Source organism: Artemia sp. Qi Xiang Cuo, chromosome 6, assembly GCF_049724085.1.
Source record: "Artemia sp. Qi Xiang Cuo chromosome 6, ASM4972408v1, whole genome shotgun sequence".
Taxonomy (NCBI): domain Eukaryota; kingdom Metazoa; phylum Arthropoda; class Branchiopoda; order Anostraca; family Artemiidae; genus Artemia; species Artemia sp. Qi Xiang Cuo.
Window position 1 is genome coordinate 7,981,839 of NC_142799.1, and position 15,183 is coordinate 7,997,021.

Sequence of the window (15,183 nt, forward strand, 5' to 3'; positions counted from 1 at the left end):
TCCTCTTTGTAATTCTGTGGTAGAACGTTTGTTTTAGTTTCTTTGGATGATAACATAGAAAAATTGTCGCAAAGGAAAAACAAGCACATGCAGAGGGTGGAGGTCTCCCTCTGTTAATTATGTTGCTTAACTAAGTTGTTAATGAAGTTGGTTAATTAAATTGCTCACTAATGAAATGGGAGGGGGGGGGAGGGATAAAAAGAAAAAATATTACTTTTTTATGTTTCGGAACAGTTTTTTTTTATTGTAAAAAGAGCTGTAATAAGCTAATCTGCCTTACCATGATTTCATTTATACATATTAAATTTCTTCCAAATCCAATTCTAACTTTCCAATTTAATCATAATTAACCTGCTACCCTCTCCCAGTTCCTGCTACCAACAAAAATGTTGAAATTATCACGACTTTTTTATAATTTTATATATTTTCTATACATTTTACCCAGTTTTTATTATGTTTTTTTCTAATCTTTTTGGAAAGAATTAAAACGAACTAAGAATATCTCTAGTTCTTTATAATGTTTTAGGAAGAATTAGAAAGAATATTATTTGTTTTTCTAATTCTTTCTACTCTTTAGAAATAATTAAGATTTTTTCCTAATGCTTTTTATTCTTCTTCGCCGATGACATATTTTCGTAAGCCAATCATATTACTCTTAAAGACATGTAGGAATCTACCGCTATACTACTAAAAACTCAGTGCAGGGCCAGGCCACCGATAGCCAACACAGCTGCGCACGCTCCTTTTTCTTTCCAATGCAAGGCTTCGTTATTCACGAGACTGCGATATACTTGAGGAGCGCCACTATTCAAGGTTGTCATGTAGCATTGTTTGCAGTCTTAGCTCAGGCAAGGCCAAACTCGTGAAAATTCCACCCGTCACCTTTAAGGGGCAAAGCAGGCAGGGTTTGTCTCGTCAGGGCATTTGCCAGGCGTAGTAAGAGCTTAGGAACAGTAATATTTGCATACTTCCCATAAGAACAAAATCCGATGCTTTCGGATGCCACCTAAGACAGTTTCATATGGACAAATAACAAACAGTAAAACACATATAGTAAAGAGTTAATGAAGAACTTCAGAAGATCGGCCAGAACTGAAAGCCAATAAAAATAAATTTTAAAAACATAATTGGTTCTCCTGTGGAAAGAAAAAAAGCCAGTAAAAAGAACGAAGGTGAAGTTCTACCTGATTGTTGACAAATAGATGATTTTAGGCAGTTAATAGAAATACAAAAATTTGAGTCACAATATTTTCTACATGTAAACTCTATGTTTCTCTTCGATTATGACATGAGCATATATAAAATAATAATAATAAATGTAGATAAGGTGCTACCTGCTTGTATCATCGGCATGCGGATAATAAAGTAGTTCCCGGGTTATTTGGGCACCTTCACCATCGGAGTCATCATCAATGTCCCCATCATGCTCCGTCCCTTCTAAATCCTGAAAAGGGTAAATAACAAGCGTAAGTAATAGTTACGGGAATGACAAAGAACATTAGTGATAAGCGAACCCTAAGAGAGAGGATTTGGTGCTTAGAGCACAAATTCTAGGGATCACTATTCTGGTTCTATTTTTTTTTGCAGTATCAACATTCGTTTTTTTAACATATAAAAAGATGAATACTATTTTGGCAAATTTTTCCGAAAATATTTCATCAGGAGGGATGTATTGTTTCACAATTGTTAGTTTTTGAATAAACAGGACAGAATTGTAACTAATTATGGTTATACTAAGACATATATAATAAAACACGAACTTTGACTTTTATGGGAATATTAGACAGCAAGGTGTCTTTTAGGTTCTTCTTTAAAGCTCTATTCAGGACGTGATCAATTTTCCTGGACTATTTCGCAGGAAATAGTCAAATTACTATGGTTCAGCCAGGGTCCTATCCTTATTTGGTATACCAGAGTCAAATACTAAGGTGATTAATGCAATATGGGAGAATATTATTGCCGTGGTTAAGGTAGGAAGCGAGGTTAGTAGTTGGTTCAGTCTAGAATCAGGAGTAAAGGAGGTTGATTTTGTATACCCGATTATAAACATTATTTTATTGCCCCTTGGGTTAGGGAACACATTAAGGGTTATGGAAGAACGATAGAGTATGTTCGGTTATTAAAGCAGAAGGGAAAACCATCCTAGACGTGGGCTACAATGGAGCGTAGGAAGATTTGAGCGTCAAGGGTAAAAACATTAGCGAAATAAACGATTTTTTTTTAGATTTTTAGAATTCAAGGTTAAAGACTGGTCTGAGCAAAAGCATTAAAAGGATTAAGTCATTTAAATTAGGAATAAATAAGGGTGATATGGGAAAAAAACGAAGAACGGAAAACATATATATAAACAAAAATAAAGTAAACAAGGATAATTATTCCCTGGCTAAAAACTGCCTCGTTTGATCTTGATTTTTCTTAATATTTTTTCTTTCTTCGTTTTTTTCTTCGAATATTATGTGTAGTCAGTGTCGTCATAGCAAATAGATATATAAAAAATTGACTTAAGGGGCCAAGAAAATTGATCCATTGAATAGCTTCAACTGCCTCAGTAGAGCTAATATAAATAATGGTAAGCAAAGCAAAGATTTAAAAATTAGAGCATTCAAGGCCAGGGTATTTTTTCACTAAGAAAAGTTTAAATAATAGGAAAATAAGTCTAAAGATAAAGATTTTAGAAGCAACGGTAATGACATTGGCCAAGTACCGATGACTTCCTTTCGTCTTCAATCGTTCGTGATACAATGATTTGCAAAAATAACTTGTACTATTAACACTCTACTATTACTCCTACTTTTAATAATAACTCACTGCAACCTCAAGCCACCTGAGGCCAACAAAGCACCAGAGGCCGCTCTTTCACCCCTCTTTTCTTGCATTCAATTCTTATCCCCTATTCCCTAGTTACAATCCTATCGTAGGCCTCTTCCAAATCCACCTGTGGCTGACCTGCTTTTCCTTTGGCACCAGAAAGATGAAAAAAAACACAATCTGTCATGCTTCATCCATAAAGCGTGGCCTAGTCATCTAGTTGTTTTTTTTTTCATTATAGCAAATGAGATACAGACCAACTCTTTCGTAAAGCTTATTATTATATACTATATTATATATATTATTATATATATTATAAAGCTTATTATATATTTGATATACGGTCAACCAGATGAGTACTTGAAACTATCCTTCAACAATTCCTCTTTAAAATATTTATATATTATCACCATTTTTTTCGAATTACTCACATTTCAGAACCATACTTGATCACCGTCACACCGTGACTTCCAATATTCTAATCTTAGTTCTCGAACTTATCTTCCTATTCTTCTAAGCCTTGTCAACGGCGGAAAACCACTCTGCACCTTGGTTATTCTATTACAGCATCCACCATCTGTACCAATAATATTACCCAAGTAAATGAAGTTATCCATATGATCGACCTTCTTGTTACCCAACCCCTTACCCTTCATATATTCACTATCTATGCTAAACAGCTCACTATCCTTGCGGTATGGAGTTGCAAGTCCAGTGTCCGCGGTACAGAAAAGAAATGAGAGATATCGGAGGCAGATTATTGGTGAAAGCACCTCTGAAATTGTCCGTCTTTGATAATAGGTTTGTTCTTACATATAATTGCCCCTATTTGTAATTTTTTTTTTTTTCTTCTTGTCTGTTCTTCTCTGTTTTGGTTCTGTTTGTATTTGTCAGAATTTATTTGTTTTTTTTCCATTTTCTTTCTTTGTACTCCATCAGTGTTGTATTTTAAATTTGTTATGGAAAATAAATTTATACATACATACATACATACATACATTCCTAATTTAAGCGACTTAGTCTTCCTGACAATAATTTTCAAACTTATTCTTGCACCTAAGCTGTCAAAACATCCAAAAATCATCCATTTTGCTAACATTTTTATCTATGATACACAAACCCACTTCGTAATTTAAGTCTATTAATATACATGGTAATATTATTTTAAAAAGCTATATTGAATGGGTCAATCAATCAATTGTATATTCAATCAAATCAATCAAAAAAATTAATTACGACCCTGTCCTATTTTAAAACAAATTTCGGTAGCAGCTGCAAGGACAACAGGATAAATATTTCAACTGTTTTTTAAACTTTTTTTTTCAAAATGGGTTAAAAAGTATCAAATATTTTTTTTTCTCGGGAATTTATGAACATAACTGAAAACAAAGGGCGCAAAACGGATAAGGCTTTACATTAAATAAATATATAGTTGATTTAAGCAATAAATTTAAAAATCAAAAAGTCTGGAGGTTGAGGAAAACGAGTTAAAAAGACCAAGTAACTCAAAGCCTAATCCATTTTGCTCCCCTCGTTTTCACTGATGTTCGTGAATTCTTTAGAAAAAGAATATTTTCTACTTTTTAGTTTATTTTGAAAGCAAATTAAAAAACAGATTTATAATTATCATTTTCGACGTTGTTAGTCTTCTCTAAAACCAAAAAATCTTTAGTCTTCTCTAAGACAAAACTTTGTTTCATCTAATATCCGAGCCTAAGTTGCCATGGCCACAGGTAAGCGTTCTTACCGCAGCGCAATTATGTCTTGTATAATAGTGTTTGTTTTTTTAGTTTTTACTATGCCCAATCGGTGGCCGGCGTTTACCCCCCCCCCCGGAACCCCCCCCCCCCCCCCGCGGAAAATACTCCCCTCCGTGGAAAATAAGGCTTTCCGAATTTGAGAATTTTATTTGAGTTTTTTTTTTGTAGGGGGAAGGAATTTTGGTACTTGTGTATTATGCACCACTCACTCAAGTTTACGCTGTGTAGAACTCGAGAACAAACCTGTTTCTCCGTTAGTTTTTTTTTTTTCAGCTTAGCGCGAGACAACACAAAGAGAAGTGACAGAATATTTGGGAAATATAGTTTGGGCTATATATGTGCACAAAAGGGGGGAGAGGGGTGGTAAAGTCAGAAAACAATTCTTTCTAGATATGGCCACTAAAAAATTATAGAAGAATAGCGAGGTATCTGGAAATTGTGTTAGCTAAAAAAAAAAAAAAAATAAAAAAAAAAAAAAAATTCTTAAAAAAAAAAGCAGAATAATTGTACCAAACACATTTTGCATGTAGAACCTTATTTGGTTCTCTCTCTCTTTCTTTCTCTCTATCTCTCCCGTATGGGACAAAAGAAAACGTGGCTCGCCTGTATCAAGGCTGACCTAGACCCAATCGGTGGCTTCAAGAAGTATGGACGAAGATGGGAAAAGTAGTTTATTTGGAGTGATAGCCCTATACGTAAAAGGTAATGTACCCACTGATAAACGTTTAATTGACAAGTGCAGATCGGATATTCCAATATTCAATTTGGAAGATTTTAAATGTGAGGTATATCCATATAAAATACACAATCCTGAGGATGAAGTTCGGTTTTTTAGCAGATTGGTTCCGATACATATTCCTTTTCGGGATATATGTATAAGGTGTTCCAGGAAGAAGAAGAACAACAAAGCCAGTTATATAGATTGGGATCACACCAAGCGGAGGATGAATGGCGAATGACCAATTATACCAAACTTTCTGCCGAAGTCATAGTTGGTGACCTTGACATTGCAGATGACATTACAATACCACAGTCGCGCAGGCAACGCCTGCCAGGACTTCTAAACAGGGTCAGCGAAAAAGCAAGCCAACTTGGTCTAAGAATAAATTCGAGCAAAACCAAAACAATGGCGACTACTGATTCCCCACTTCATATCAGATGTGGAAATGAGGAAATCGAACAGGTTTAACGCAAACATGGAGGGCAAACTTGCATATTAGGGGGGGGGGGGCTTTACTATACCCCCCCCCTAATATGCAAATATATAGCCCAAATTTACTTCTACCGCAACGAAGAAACTAATGTAAAAACTGGTGTGTTCTTGAATTTTACACAGCGTAAACTTGAGTGAGTGGCGCATAATACACAAGTACAAAAATATATCCCCCCTATGGAAATAAAAAAATAAAACTCAAACAAAATTCTCAAATTTGGAAAGCCTTATTTTCCACGGGGGGTATTTACCGGGGGGGGGGGTGTTTTTTGTAAGGGGGGGGGATGTAATTTCCGCGGGGGATATTTTCCGGGGGTATTTTACAGAGGAGGGGGTATTCGCCGGGGGGGGGGGGTTAAACGCCTAGAACCGCCCAATCACCCGTTTATGTTGTTTTATTTATACAAGAGGGAGTATACAAGATGGAGAAATTTTAATGATGTACTATTGTACAGTCACCGGAAGTGAATATACTGACAAAATCGCCAAGTAATTGAACATTTGGAAAATTGTCGAAAAATGGCTTACAAATTCCACAAATGTGTGTGACAAAACTACAAAGAAAAAAAAAAGTCGGTGAGTTCAGGAAAACTAGTTAAATAAAAAACAAAAAAAAAAACATAAAGTTATGAAGAGAACGTGCCTCTATTTTTAAACTTCCAACAGATGAGTCATCAGTCAAAGTTCGACCACGTCCAGACTCGGTCGAGCTTAGATCACCATAACCACGACGCAAACGACCAGCCTAGACAAAACACAAACATAATTACAAAATAGAAAGCAACACAACAAACAAAAATTGCGATTAGAATACCTTAAAAAAAGGTCTCCATTTTGAAACAGCCAAAGGTGTGCAAACGAGCATTCTAAAAGAGTGCGATACAAAAACCGTCTCTTAAGAGACCAAAAATATTAAATGAAATACAGAATTATATGAGTAACTGATAAAGCTTTCATTCAAGACACTGAATAAATAAATCTAAGAAAAACACCTAAATATATTGGCTTTACATCTGGAAGCCTTTATAAATGACAAAAAAAGAGCTTCTAGTTTTTTTTTTCAATGACAAAGAATTCCCAAATGATAAACGAAAATATTCGGGAACTTGTAGTTTATTTTATTCACTGTCTTGGTTAAAAGTGTTGCCCATTTTCTTATAATTCTACATTTTCATTTTATTCATAATTAGAGAGACAGTATTGTCTACACATTTCTTGTTTACCAAATTAAGCAAAACATTTATATATTTTAAATATTATTTAGGTTATCTTAAGATAATTTTCAGATTAAAAAAAAGGAAAAAAAATCATTGATATCATATGTCACAAATCGTTAACTCCACAAGTGAGCACGCTGATCTTTTATGGTCTTGTGTGAATTTTGGTATAATGATTAACAAATCTCAGATTTGTTGTTTTAAAACTACGACTTTACAACTTCTGTTTGTCTTAGGTTACGCCAAAACAAAACAAACAAGGCTAATCACATGAAGAAAAAAAAAAAAAAAACTAAGTCTAACTTTCATTTGTTACATTTTTTCTTCAGAAATAATTTCGGATTTTTCTTCTTTTTTTTCCACAAATCTATTTCATTCATTATCTAGAAGTCAATGAGAAAACTCAAAAAACATACGTAAAAATAAAAAAGTTAAATGTAATGAAGCCAGACATACGAGTTTCCAACGCTAAGCTACATAAAAAAATCCAGTAAATGAAGGGCTTAAACAGTAATATTAAATACAAAAAAAACATTCATGTAAAAAATCGTTAGTTATAAAAAAAACTCATTTGAAAACAAATTACTTTCCATAAATGATGTCAATGTCACTGATGAATTTATGTCAAAATTAACCGATGTCAGTGTTGTAAAAAAAAAACGAACCACATAAAAGTCACCGAAAATAGTTCAGAAAACTTGACCAAAAAAAAGGAGAAGAAATAATAATAAAAAAAACAGACAACCTCCATATGGCAAAACTAACTTGCCTTAAAAAAGAAACAGATACAGAATAAGATAATAATATAAGCCACCGCAACTCCATTCTTAAACATAAAACAGATAAAGCTCAAAGCGAAGAAGCAACAAAGTGAGAGAGTTAATAGCCAAGTTTACCTGAAGGAGGTTATTAGGTGAGCCCCTTTCAATCTCTTCTATACTCTCTGGACAAGGGACAAAATCCTCCAAGTCCTAAACAAAAGTTAAGGGGTCAGTAAATTATTCCACAGCAAACTGTTATAAGCATTAGGCAAAAATAGTTGAACAAAATGATCAAAATAATTTTGGATATTGCTAAACATTAAAAAATATAAATGTCAGACTCGTTTCTGGCCAACGAGAGCCGTTTTTTTAGAAATCCGTATAAAAATATTGCTTAGAAATCAAGGCACGGTGAATGATAGAGGTCTGTGTCAATATCCCCTCCCCACTGAAGGAAAATACCAACCTAAGCAATAAATTGGGCCAGCTAAATTGAGTTTCTACTTAACCGATTCAAATAATCATATTTGATTGTCCTATCCTTTGTACTTTGAGTAAAAATTCAAGTGTTTTTGTTCCCATCACAAATGTGGTATGTCTCTTATGTACGTAAACAGAAAAAATGCTTTAAGTATTCTACATCATTGATAAAGCGAAAAAATAATTACAAATTTGCTCTGCGTCTTAGATCAGAGGCGTAGCTTCAGAATTTTTATTGGGGGAGGGGGACAAGAGAGTTCATATTCGAATAGTCAAGGGGCTTGGGCTATATAAAATTTCTTCCCAAATTATTGGGGGGGGGGGCTGCCAACCCTTGCCCCCCAAACGACGCCCCTGTCTTAGATGTACAACGCACAAGACATACGTATCGTTTTTGTTATTTAGGAAAAATCAGGAGTTCAATTTTTAATGAAAAGGACGTTCATATGCAGTTGTGCAGTTTTTGGTGGTAGGGGATGACAAGTTAAAAAAAGAAGAAGAAACGCAGTTGAAAAAATCAGCGAAAAAGAAGCTAAAAACATATAATACCAAAGAACTTAACACTATGTGGCTTTTCCTTCAATGCAAGGCCGTACCCAGGGAGGGGGGGGTGTTAGGGGGTTTCAACTCCCTTCCCCTCGAAACGTTTGTCTCACTCGTTAGAACGTAACAAAAATGGATATAAACCGTACCCAGGATATAAGGCCGTACCCAGATATAAGGCCGTACCCAGGGAGGGGGGGGTGTTAGGGGGTTTCAACTCCCTTCCCCTCGAAACGTTTGTCTCACTCGTTAGAACGTAACAAAAATGGATATAAACAAATGTTTTATGCGTTTTTTGCTTTTTTCACGTACTCCCCCCCCCCCAGAAAAAACCTTGATTAAAACAATCCCCCCCCCAGAAAAAAAATTCCAGGATACAGCCCTGCTTCAAGGCGTAATTATCTTTGGGAATCAATACATTGTTAACGATTGAATTTTTACAGACAAAAATCCTTGTCGAATTCAAGTAATTAGTTTTGCCTATTTATTTCCACGGTTCAACAAGGCAACACTGACAAAGTGTGATACTGCCTTAAAAAACTACTCTCCAATAGCTAAATGGTGGCGCAATTAGTTAGTCGGAGTTGCTCTGAATCAAAATATAAGAGTTAAAGGTGGGGCTAATCCATTTAGCATCTGAGCAGCCCCTTAACCGTCTTAACGGATTGAAGGAAGCGATTACAGGGCCTTTACAAATATTTTTTACCAAACTTTATTTATAATGGTGAAAAATACATTTTAAAATCAAAAAGATATACTCCTGCATTTTCAACCCAATTTCTCTGGTTTTCATGCACATTAATTTAACTAATTAAACTTATTTTACTAATAAATAATTTTATTCTAACTATATTAATCAATTGTTTATTTTAAATCATACCTTCAACTAATTAAACTAGTTAGCAGCTACAGCAAAAACAGAGCGTTTATAGAACATTTTAGTAATTGGGACGGGGGGGGGGGGGGTACTAATACTTATTGTTAGAAGTTTGTTAGTGAGCGTACCAGTTGGAGAGTCAATAAATTACTCATATTCTGACACGTCAAGATTTGAGGAGCGGGGCTGATCAATTTAGCATTTAAGGTGGGAAAAAAACTATTACAAAAACTTTGTGCAAATACTACCCAACTTTAAACAACAATATTTGAAATCTCTCCACCCCCTTCTTGGGTGGTTTAAAGTAAGTTTTTTATTTTGATTGTTTTTTCATATCTTCTTGTAAATATTCTGTAGATATTTACTGGGCTAAGAAGGATACAATAGTAGCATAACTACGTGTGTGTGTTTGTTTATGCTAACAGTTTTTTTTCTAATTTTTGTTTTTTTGTCTTATGTTTGTTTCATGAAGGTGATTAATGTCTATTTTAGCCGCAGAGGCTCCCTGAGCTTAATGGCTAACAATTCTTATATTTTGTTATCACTATTTTTTTTTTACCTAACAAATAAGTTATTCTTCCTTTTAAAGAAAGAAATTGGTTTTATAGAATAATATCCTCCTAGATTTTCAACACCCTTTACTATTTTTGTAATTTCATTTTGAAGAACCAGTTAAAACTAGTAAGCAGAAATAGCAATAATAGGGTGCTTACAGAAAATTTTAGTAATTTTAGTCACAAACGCTTATTATTGCAAACTTTCTAAGTAAGTGTAAAAATTTTACGAGTCGATCAATTACCACTGCCCTGAAATATCAAAAGAGTTAAAACGTGGATATGATGAATTTGGCATGTGAGCACCTCATTTAAGAATGATGAGAACTACTACAAAGCCATTTGCACCAAACTTTAAGTTACAAAGATAGAAACTGTTTTTATAGGATAATATGCTTCTGCACTTACAACTAGCCTTTCCTAGTTATGCTGCTTAATTAAGTTCAACTGGTTTAACCAATTGAACTCGTTTAACTTCTACCAAAATGCGTTGAAGTACAAAAACCGCTTCTTTTTCAGAAAATAGTATTATTGAAATGAAACTAAACGATTTTAGTAGGATTTTAGTAGGATAAGGGTATTTTGGTAAGTCGGGTATAAGTATAATATAAAGTATGAAGTAAGATTATTTTAAATTTTAGTTGAGTATGTTCTGTTAAATAAGAAAACATCATATCAAATAGGAACTTACGTTGGTTCGCCAGTTATTCTCGAGTGAACTATCCTTGGAGCCGTCCGATTCCCCAGATTGTGTGCCTCCTATTCAAAAGAAGTATTAACTCAGATTCAAGTCCGTAAAATAAATAAAACACAAGGTTTAAAATTCACTAAAAGTAACTGCAAATGCTGGGCAACTTCAAATTTTCTGGGAACGACAAACTTATAGTTTATAAGGAAACAATGTCCTGGAATATACATCAATTTCGTCAACTACTTCGTCGGATTAACATTTGGGGAATAAGATTCCTAATTACTACAATGGTGCATTCAGACAGACTTGGAAACCTGTCACGCAACCTCCGTATAGCATTCATACCAAAGAGTATGGGTAACTTATAAGAGTAGAAAATGGCGCTAGCTTCAGCAAAATAAACCACCAACGCCATCAAGCGTTTGCCGATACTTGGCATTTATTCAAGCTTTTTAACGGTTTTTCTGTCAGGAAATAAGATCAGATACTTATTACTGCACTAATTTTACCAACTACACACATTAAGTTAATTATTCGTATTATTACACTAAAACAAAATACCAGGTGTCGCCAAACGCTAGATGGCATTAAGTTACACTTTGTCGACAGTTCCCATTCTACCATACCAGTAACCATACTATAATGGTGGAATATTTTAAACAAGAAAAACACAAGTAGTAAAAACAGGTTAGTTTGGCACGATAACAAATAGTTCTACATTTGTTTGCAAGTGATACCACCTTGTTTTTGGTCATTTTTTAGTTTTGTTGTTTTTTTTTTTATATTTTCTTCAACAAGTGGCTCACACAAATATAAAAAAACAGATAAGAACTCTTCGGCGCGACTTTTTCTACTCGAAAAAATAACTGAACAACGAAACAAGAAACAAAGAAAAACAGTCGGCAGTTGCGTTTTTCCCCAGGCGATGTAGTAGTTTCTACTGACTTGGAGACTTTTTCTAACGCGTTTTTTAATCTACCCCAAACCCCTGCTCTAACCGTTGGCACAAGAACCGGTTCGAATCAGCGAAGACTTCCACAAGCCTGCAACTTAGTGACTAGCATTATCACTAGTGTATCAATATTTGAGCTGTAAACAGGTTCACAAAACATTCACCTTATTCTTGCTAGTTTTCGAGTCGTGAAGACTGAAGAAAGCTATTATATACGGTCTAAGTAGGGAGTTTCATGCTACGACACTTCTTGGCTTGAAGCCAAGAGGTAGAGGAAGTGGGTAGGTAAGAGGTAGTGGTTTTGTAATGCGTTTTAAGAGAAGTAAAATTTTTGGACGAGGCAAATTACATTGTCGTGATCGGCGGAAACTGATTCCTCCTACGTTAAACCTTAAAAACGCTTCTTGTGTCTTATTATATTTAAATCCCACTGCAAATTTCCACGATTTTTTTCAATGATGTAGAATACTTATAAGTTACAAGCATATTTTCTCTTTTACGTACATCCATGGGCGTAGGGAGGGGGGGGCCGCTGCCCCCCTAGACCATCAAATTTGCATTAGATATGGCTGAAAAATACGATGGTTTGGAAAAAGCAGTTGATAAAACTCCATCACACTATCGACTGCCCCCCCTAGACAATATGCTGCCTACGTCCATGCGTACATCAAAGACATAGCATATAGGACCAGAGACCAGATTCCTATAATACACTAAAAAATGTACAGTAGCTAAATTCCTTCCACTTTTGTGATTTATACTTCCAAGTCAATCCTTTTATTCGTGAAACCTGTGTCATGAAGAGAAGTCTATCTACCCATTTTAACATTCGAACTCATTCCCATACGTATTGAACTTTCGGAAGGGTATCCGTATTGCTAAGAGTAAACCTAACCTGACCGCTGAAAAACGTTGCCAATCGAAGGAAACACAATCGGATTACCTTCAGTCAGCTATATCTAACCTTTCCTTAACCTTTTTTTTAATAATTCTGTTCTTTACCTTTCTTATCTTTATACTATTTTTAAGATGAAAGTTATTAGCAATATTCATCTTAAATATCTACATTCCTTTTAATTTTGTTTCTGTAGATATCTTCCTCGTTTATATCTGGTATCAAAGAAAAGGGTTATCTACCAAATATTAGGCCCGTTTTTTAGCACTAAGATCTTGCATCTAAGATCTTACATCTTTTTGCAAAGATTATCGATTTTTAACTCAACTTTGTTCTAAGATCTTACAGCTCACTGATGTTAGCAAAAAGTGTAAAGACTGCCACTGTTCTGCCATACAGAACAATGATGAGAGAACTTTGATGATCTACTCATCATTGTTCTCAGACCGCTGATCAGAGCAGATTTATGAAAGACGTTTGCACAAAAACGACCAAAGATTTAAGATCTTTGTTCAAAGATTTCACTTTTAGGCGTTTTCTGACAAAAGATGTAAGATCTTAGCACACTGATGAGTGAAAAAACGCCCCTATTATCGAGAAGCCGGTTGGTCTACACAATAGGCTGTCTGAAACTGAGATTCGAAGCTTCGCAACAGTTTTACGCAACATATAGTAAAAAAAAACTATTAAGAGTATTCATCAAGTTCTCCCTAAATCTTTTTTTTTTTAAGTGTAAAATCTGATATTAAAGCGTCTATGCGTAATTTGTAATAGCGAAAACTTTAGAGGACTAACGTATTTGAAATAATTAGCAAGGAGAGAGAATTAGCATGTGTCTTTCTTTTTTTCCTAGATTCGCTATTGTGGTTTATACTCTTTTCCATTTTTCTTTGTGTTTTACTCCAAACAATTATTTTTCTCATATAGACTGGTAATACCAGAAAATTAAAAAGTCCTGAATCCCGATTGGATAGTCTATGTGCAATTTTAAACCAGTCAAGGATCGATAAATTTTGACTCTCTGAATTTTCTATAAGTTATATTTATGACCTTCTGTGCACTTCTTGGCAGTCTTTAAATAATTCATTTAGATACGTCAGAGTAAATTTACTGAACCTAACCCTCCCCCCTGCCTACACAAAAATATGGCCCTGAACTTGAATTTCGTTCCTTATACCCCTCACACTGTGTATGTATGGTTTACTGAATTTAGTGATACTTGAATAAATACGGGTCTACAATTAAGCTAAGGAAAGGTCTTCCTCCATCAATATTTATACAGTTGATATTTCAACCTTCTCTGATATTTCAAAATTCTCAAGCTTCTCAGTTTGGATAATAGTTAGACCTGGATGCCAGATGGGATAAGCATATTCGGTTTCTGATCGGCCATACTTACAGCATAAGCTGCGCATAAATGAAATTTGGATTTGATCAACCACTCACGAGTCAACCATGACATAACCAACTTATCGGACCACCGAGACGGACGACAAGCAAACACTCTCTTGCAAGAGGAAGAGAAAGAAGAGGCTTACAGCCTCTTCTTTCTCACTTTCAACAAAATTCCTAAATATTTTGGATTATTAAATACAATCGTTAGCGTTAAGCAAGATTATTTATTCTAAGCTTCGTGCTCGTCAAAAGTAAGTGTTGTAAAAAACTATAATACTTGAAAAAAATTGTACGAAAAATAAAATTAAAAATCTCTAAGCAGTTTCTTAAATATTATTTGCATAAATAAATGAAACTCAATTTCCGCAGATCAACCATATAATCGTCTTAAAGATATAATTAAAAAAAATTAATCCATGCCAAAAAATACGTGTCACAAGGGGTTCCAACGAGTTAATTCAAACAAAAAATAAAAAAAAACAAATACATACCTTGACTAGATGGGAATGGAATAATACTATCCCCTTGGAAAACAGAGCGAACGCTCATTCCTGCAGCATTAGGGTCTATTCGCTGGGCCCATCGGCCTTTAGGCGGTTCTATTGCGCACGATGATGATGACCTTGATACACTTTTTGTGTCTCCCTGCCTTTTCGCCCATAAAGGTAAAGGACCCATACTTAATCTGAAAGAAAGAATTAATTTTAACTGCAATATTTATTATTTGTGAGTATGCTGGAGATATGTCTAATACCTAAGACATATCTTCCGTGTGCCAGATCGAGACTTCCTAACATAAAAGGGAGACCGAGGAAGACCAAAGAACACGCTTCTTAGAACGTGCGAGAGTCACAAAAGAGCCCTCCAGACAAGTTTAATCCCAGAGTGGTAGGACATATACGCAGAAGCTCACTTGAGGGAAGATTAGAGAATACTCAATGATGCCCTGTGTGCCTCTGGAGGGACTCGCGGAACTACGGTCTAAGGTAAAATTGATATAAATAGTCATGGGGGAGCATTCCAAATTTACGAACGAA

At 34.9% G+C, this 15,183-nt stretch overlaps 1 protein-coding gene across 2 annotated transcripts in view; it reads right to left on the reverse strand.

The window, feature by feature from the left end:
• Positions 1-15,183, reverse strand: part of Wdr62 (WD repeat domain 62) — a 250,842-nt gene that overhangs the window by 62,876 nt on the left and 172,783 nt on the right. For both annotated transcript variants that reach the window (XM_089090029.1, XM_089090028.1), the window contains exons 15-19: positions 14,638-14,831; positions 10,905-10,972; positions 7,895-7,969; positions 6,425-6,526; positions 1,335-1,444 (exon numbers count right to left, since the gene is read on the reverse strand). In XM_089090029.1, coding sequence (XP_088946155.1) covers positions 1,335-1,444; positions 6,425-6,526; positions 7,895-7,969; positions 10,905-10,972; positions 14,638-14,831 — 549 coding nt within the window. The remainder of the gene's footprint in view (positions 1-1,334; positions 1,445-6,424; positions 6,527-7,894; positions 7,970-10,904; positions 10,973-14,637; positions 14,832-15,183) is intronic.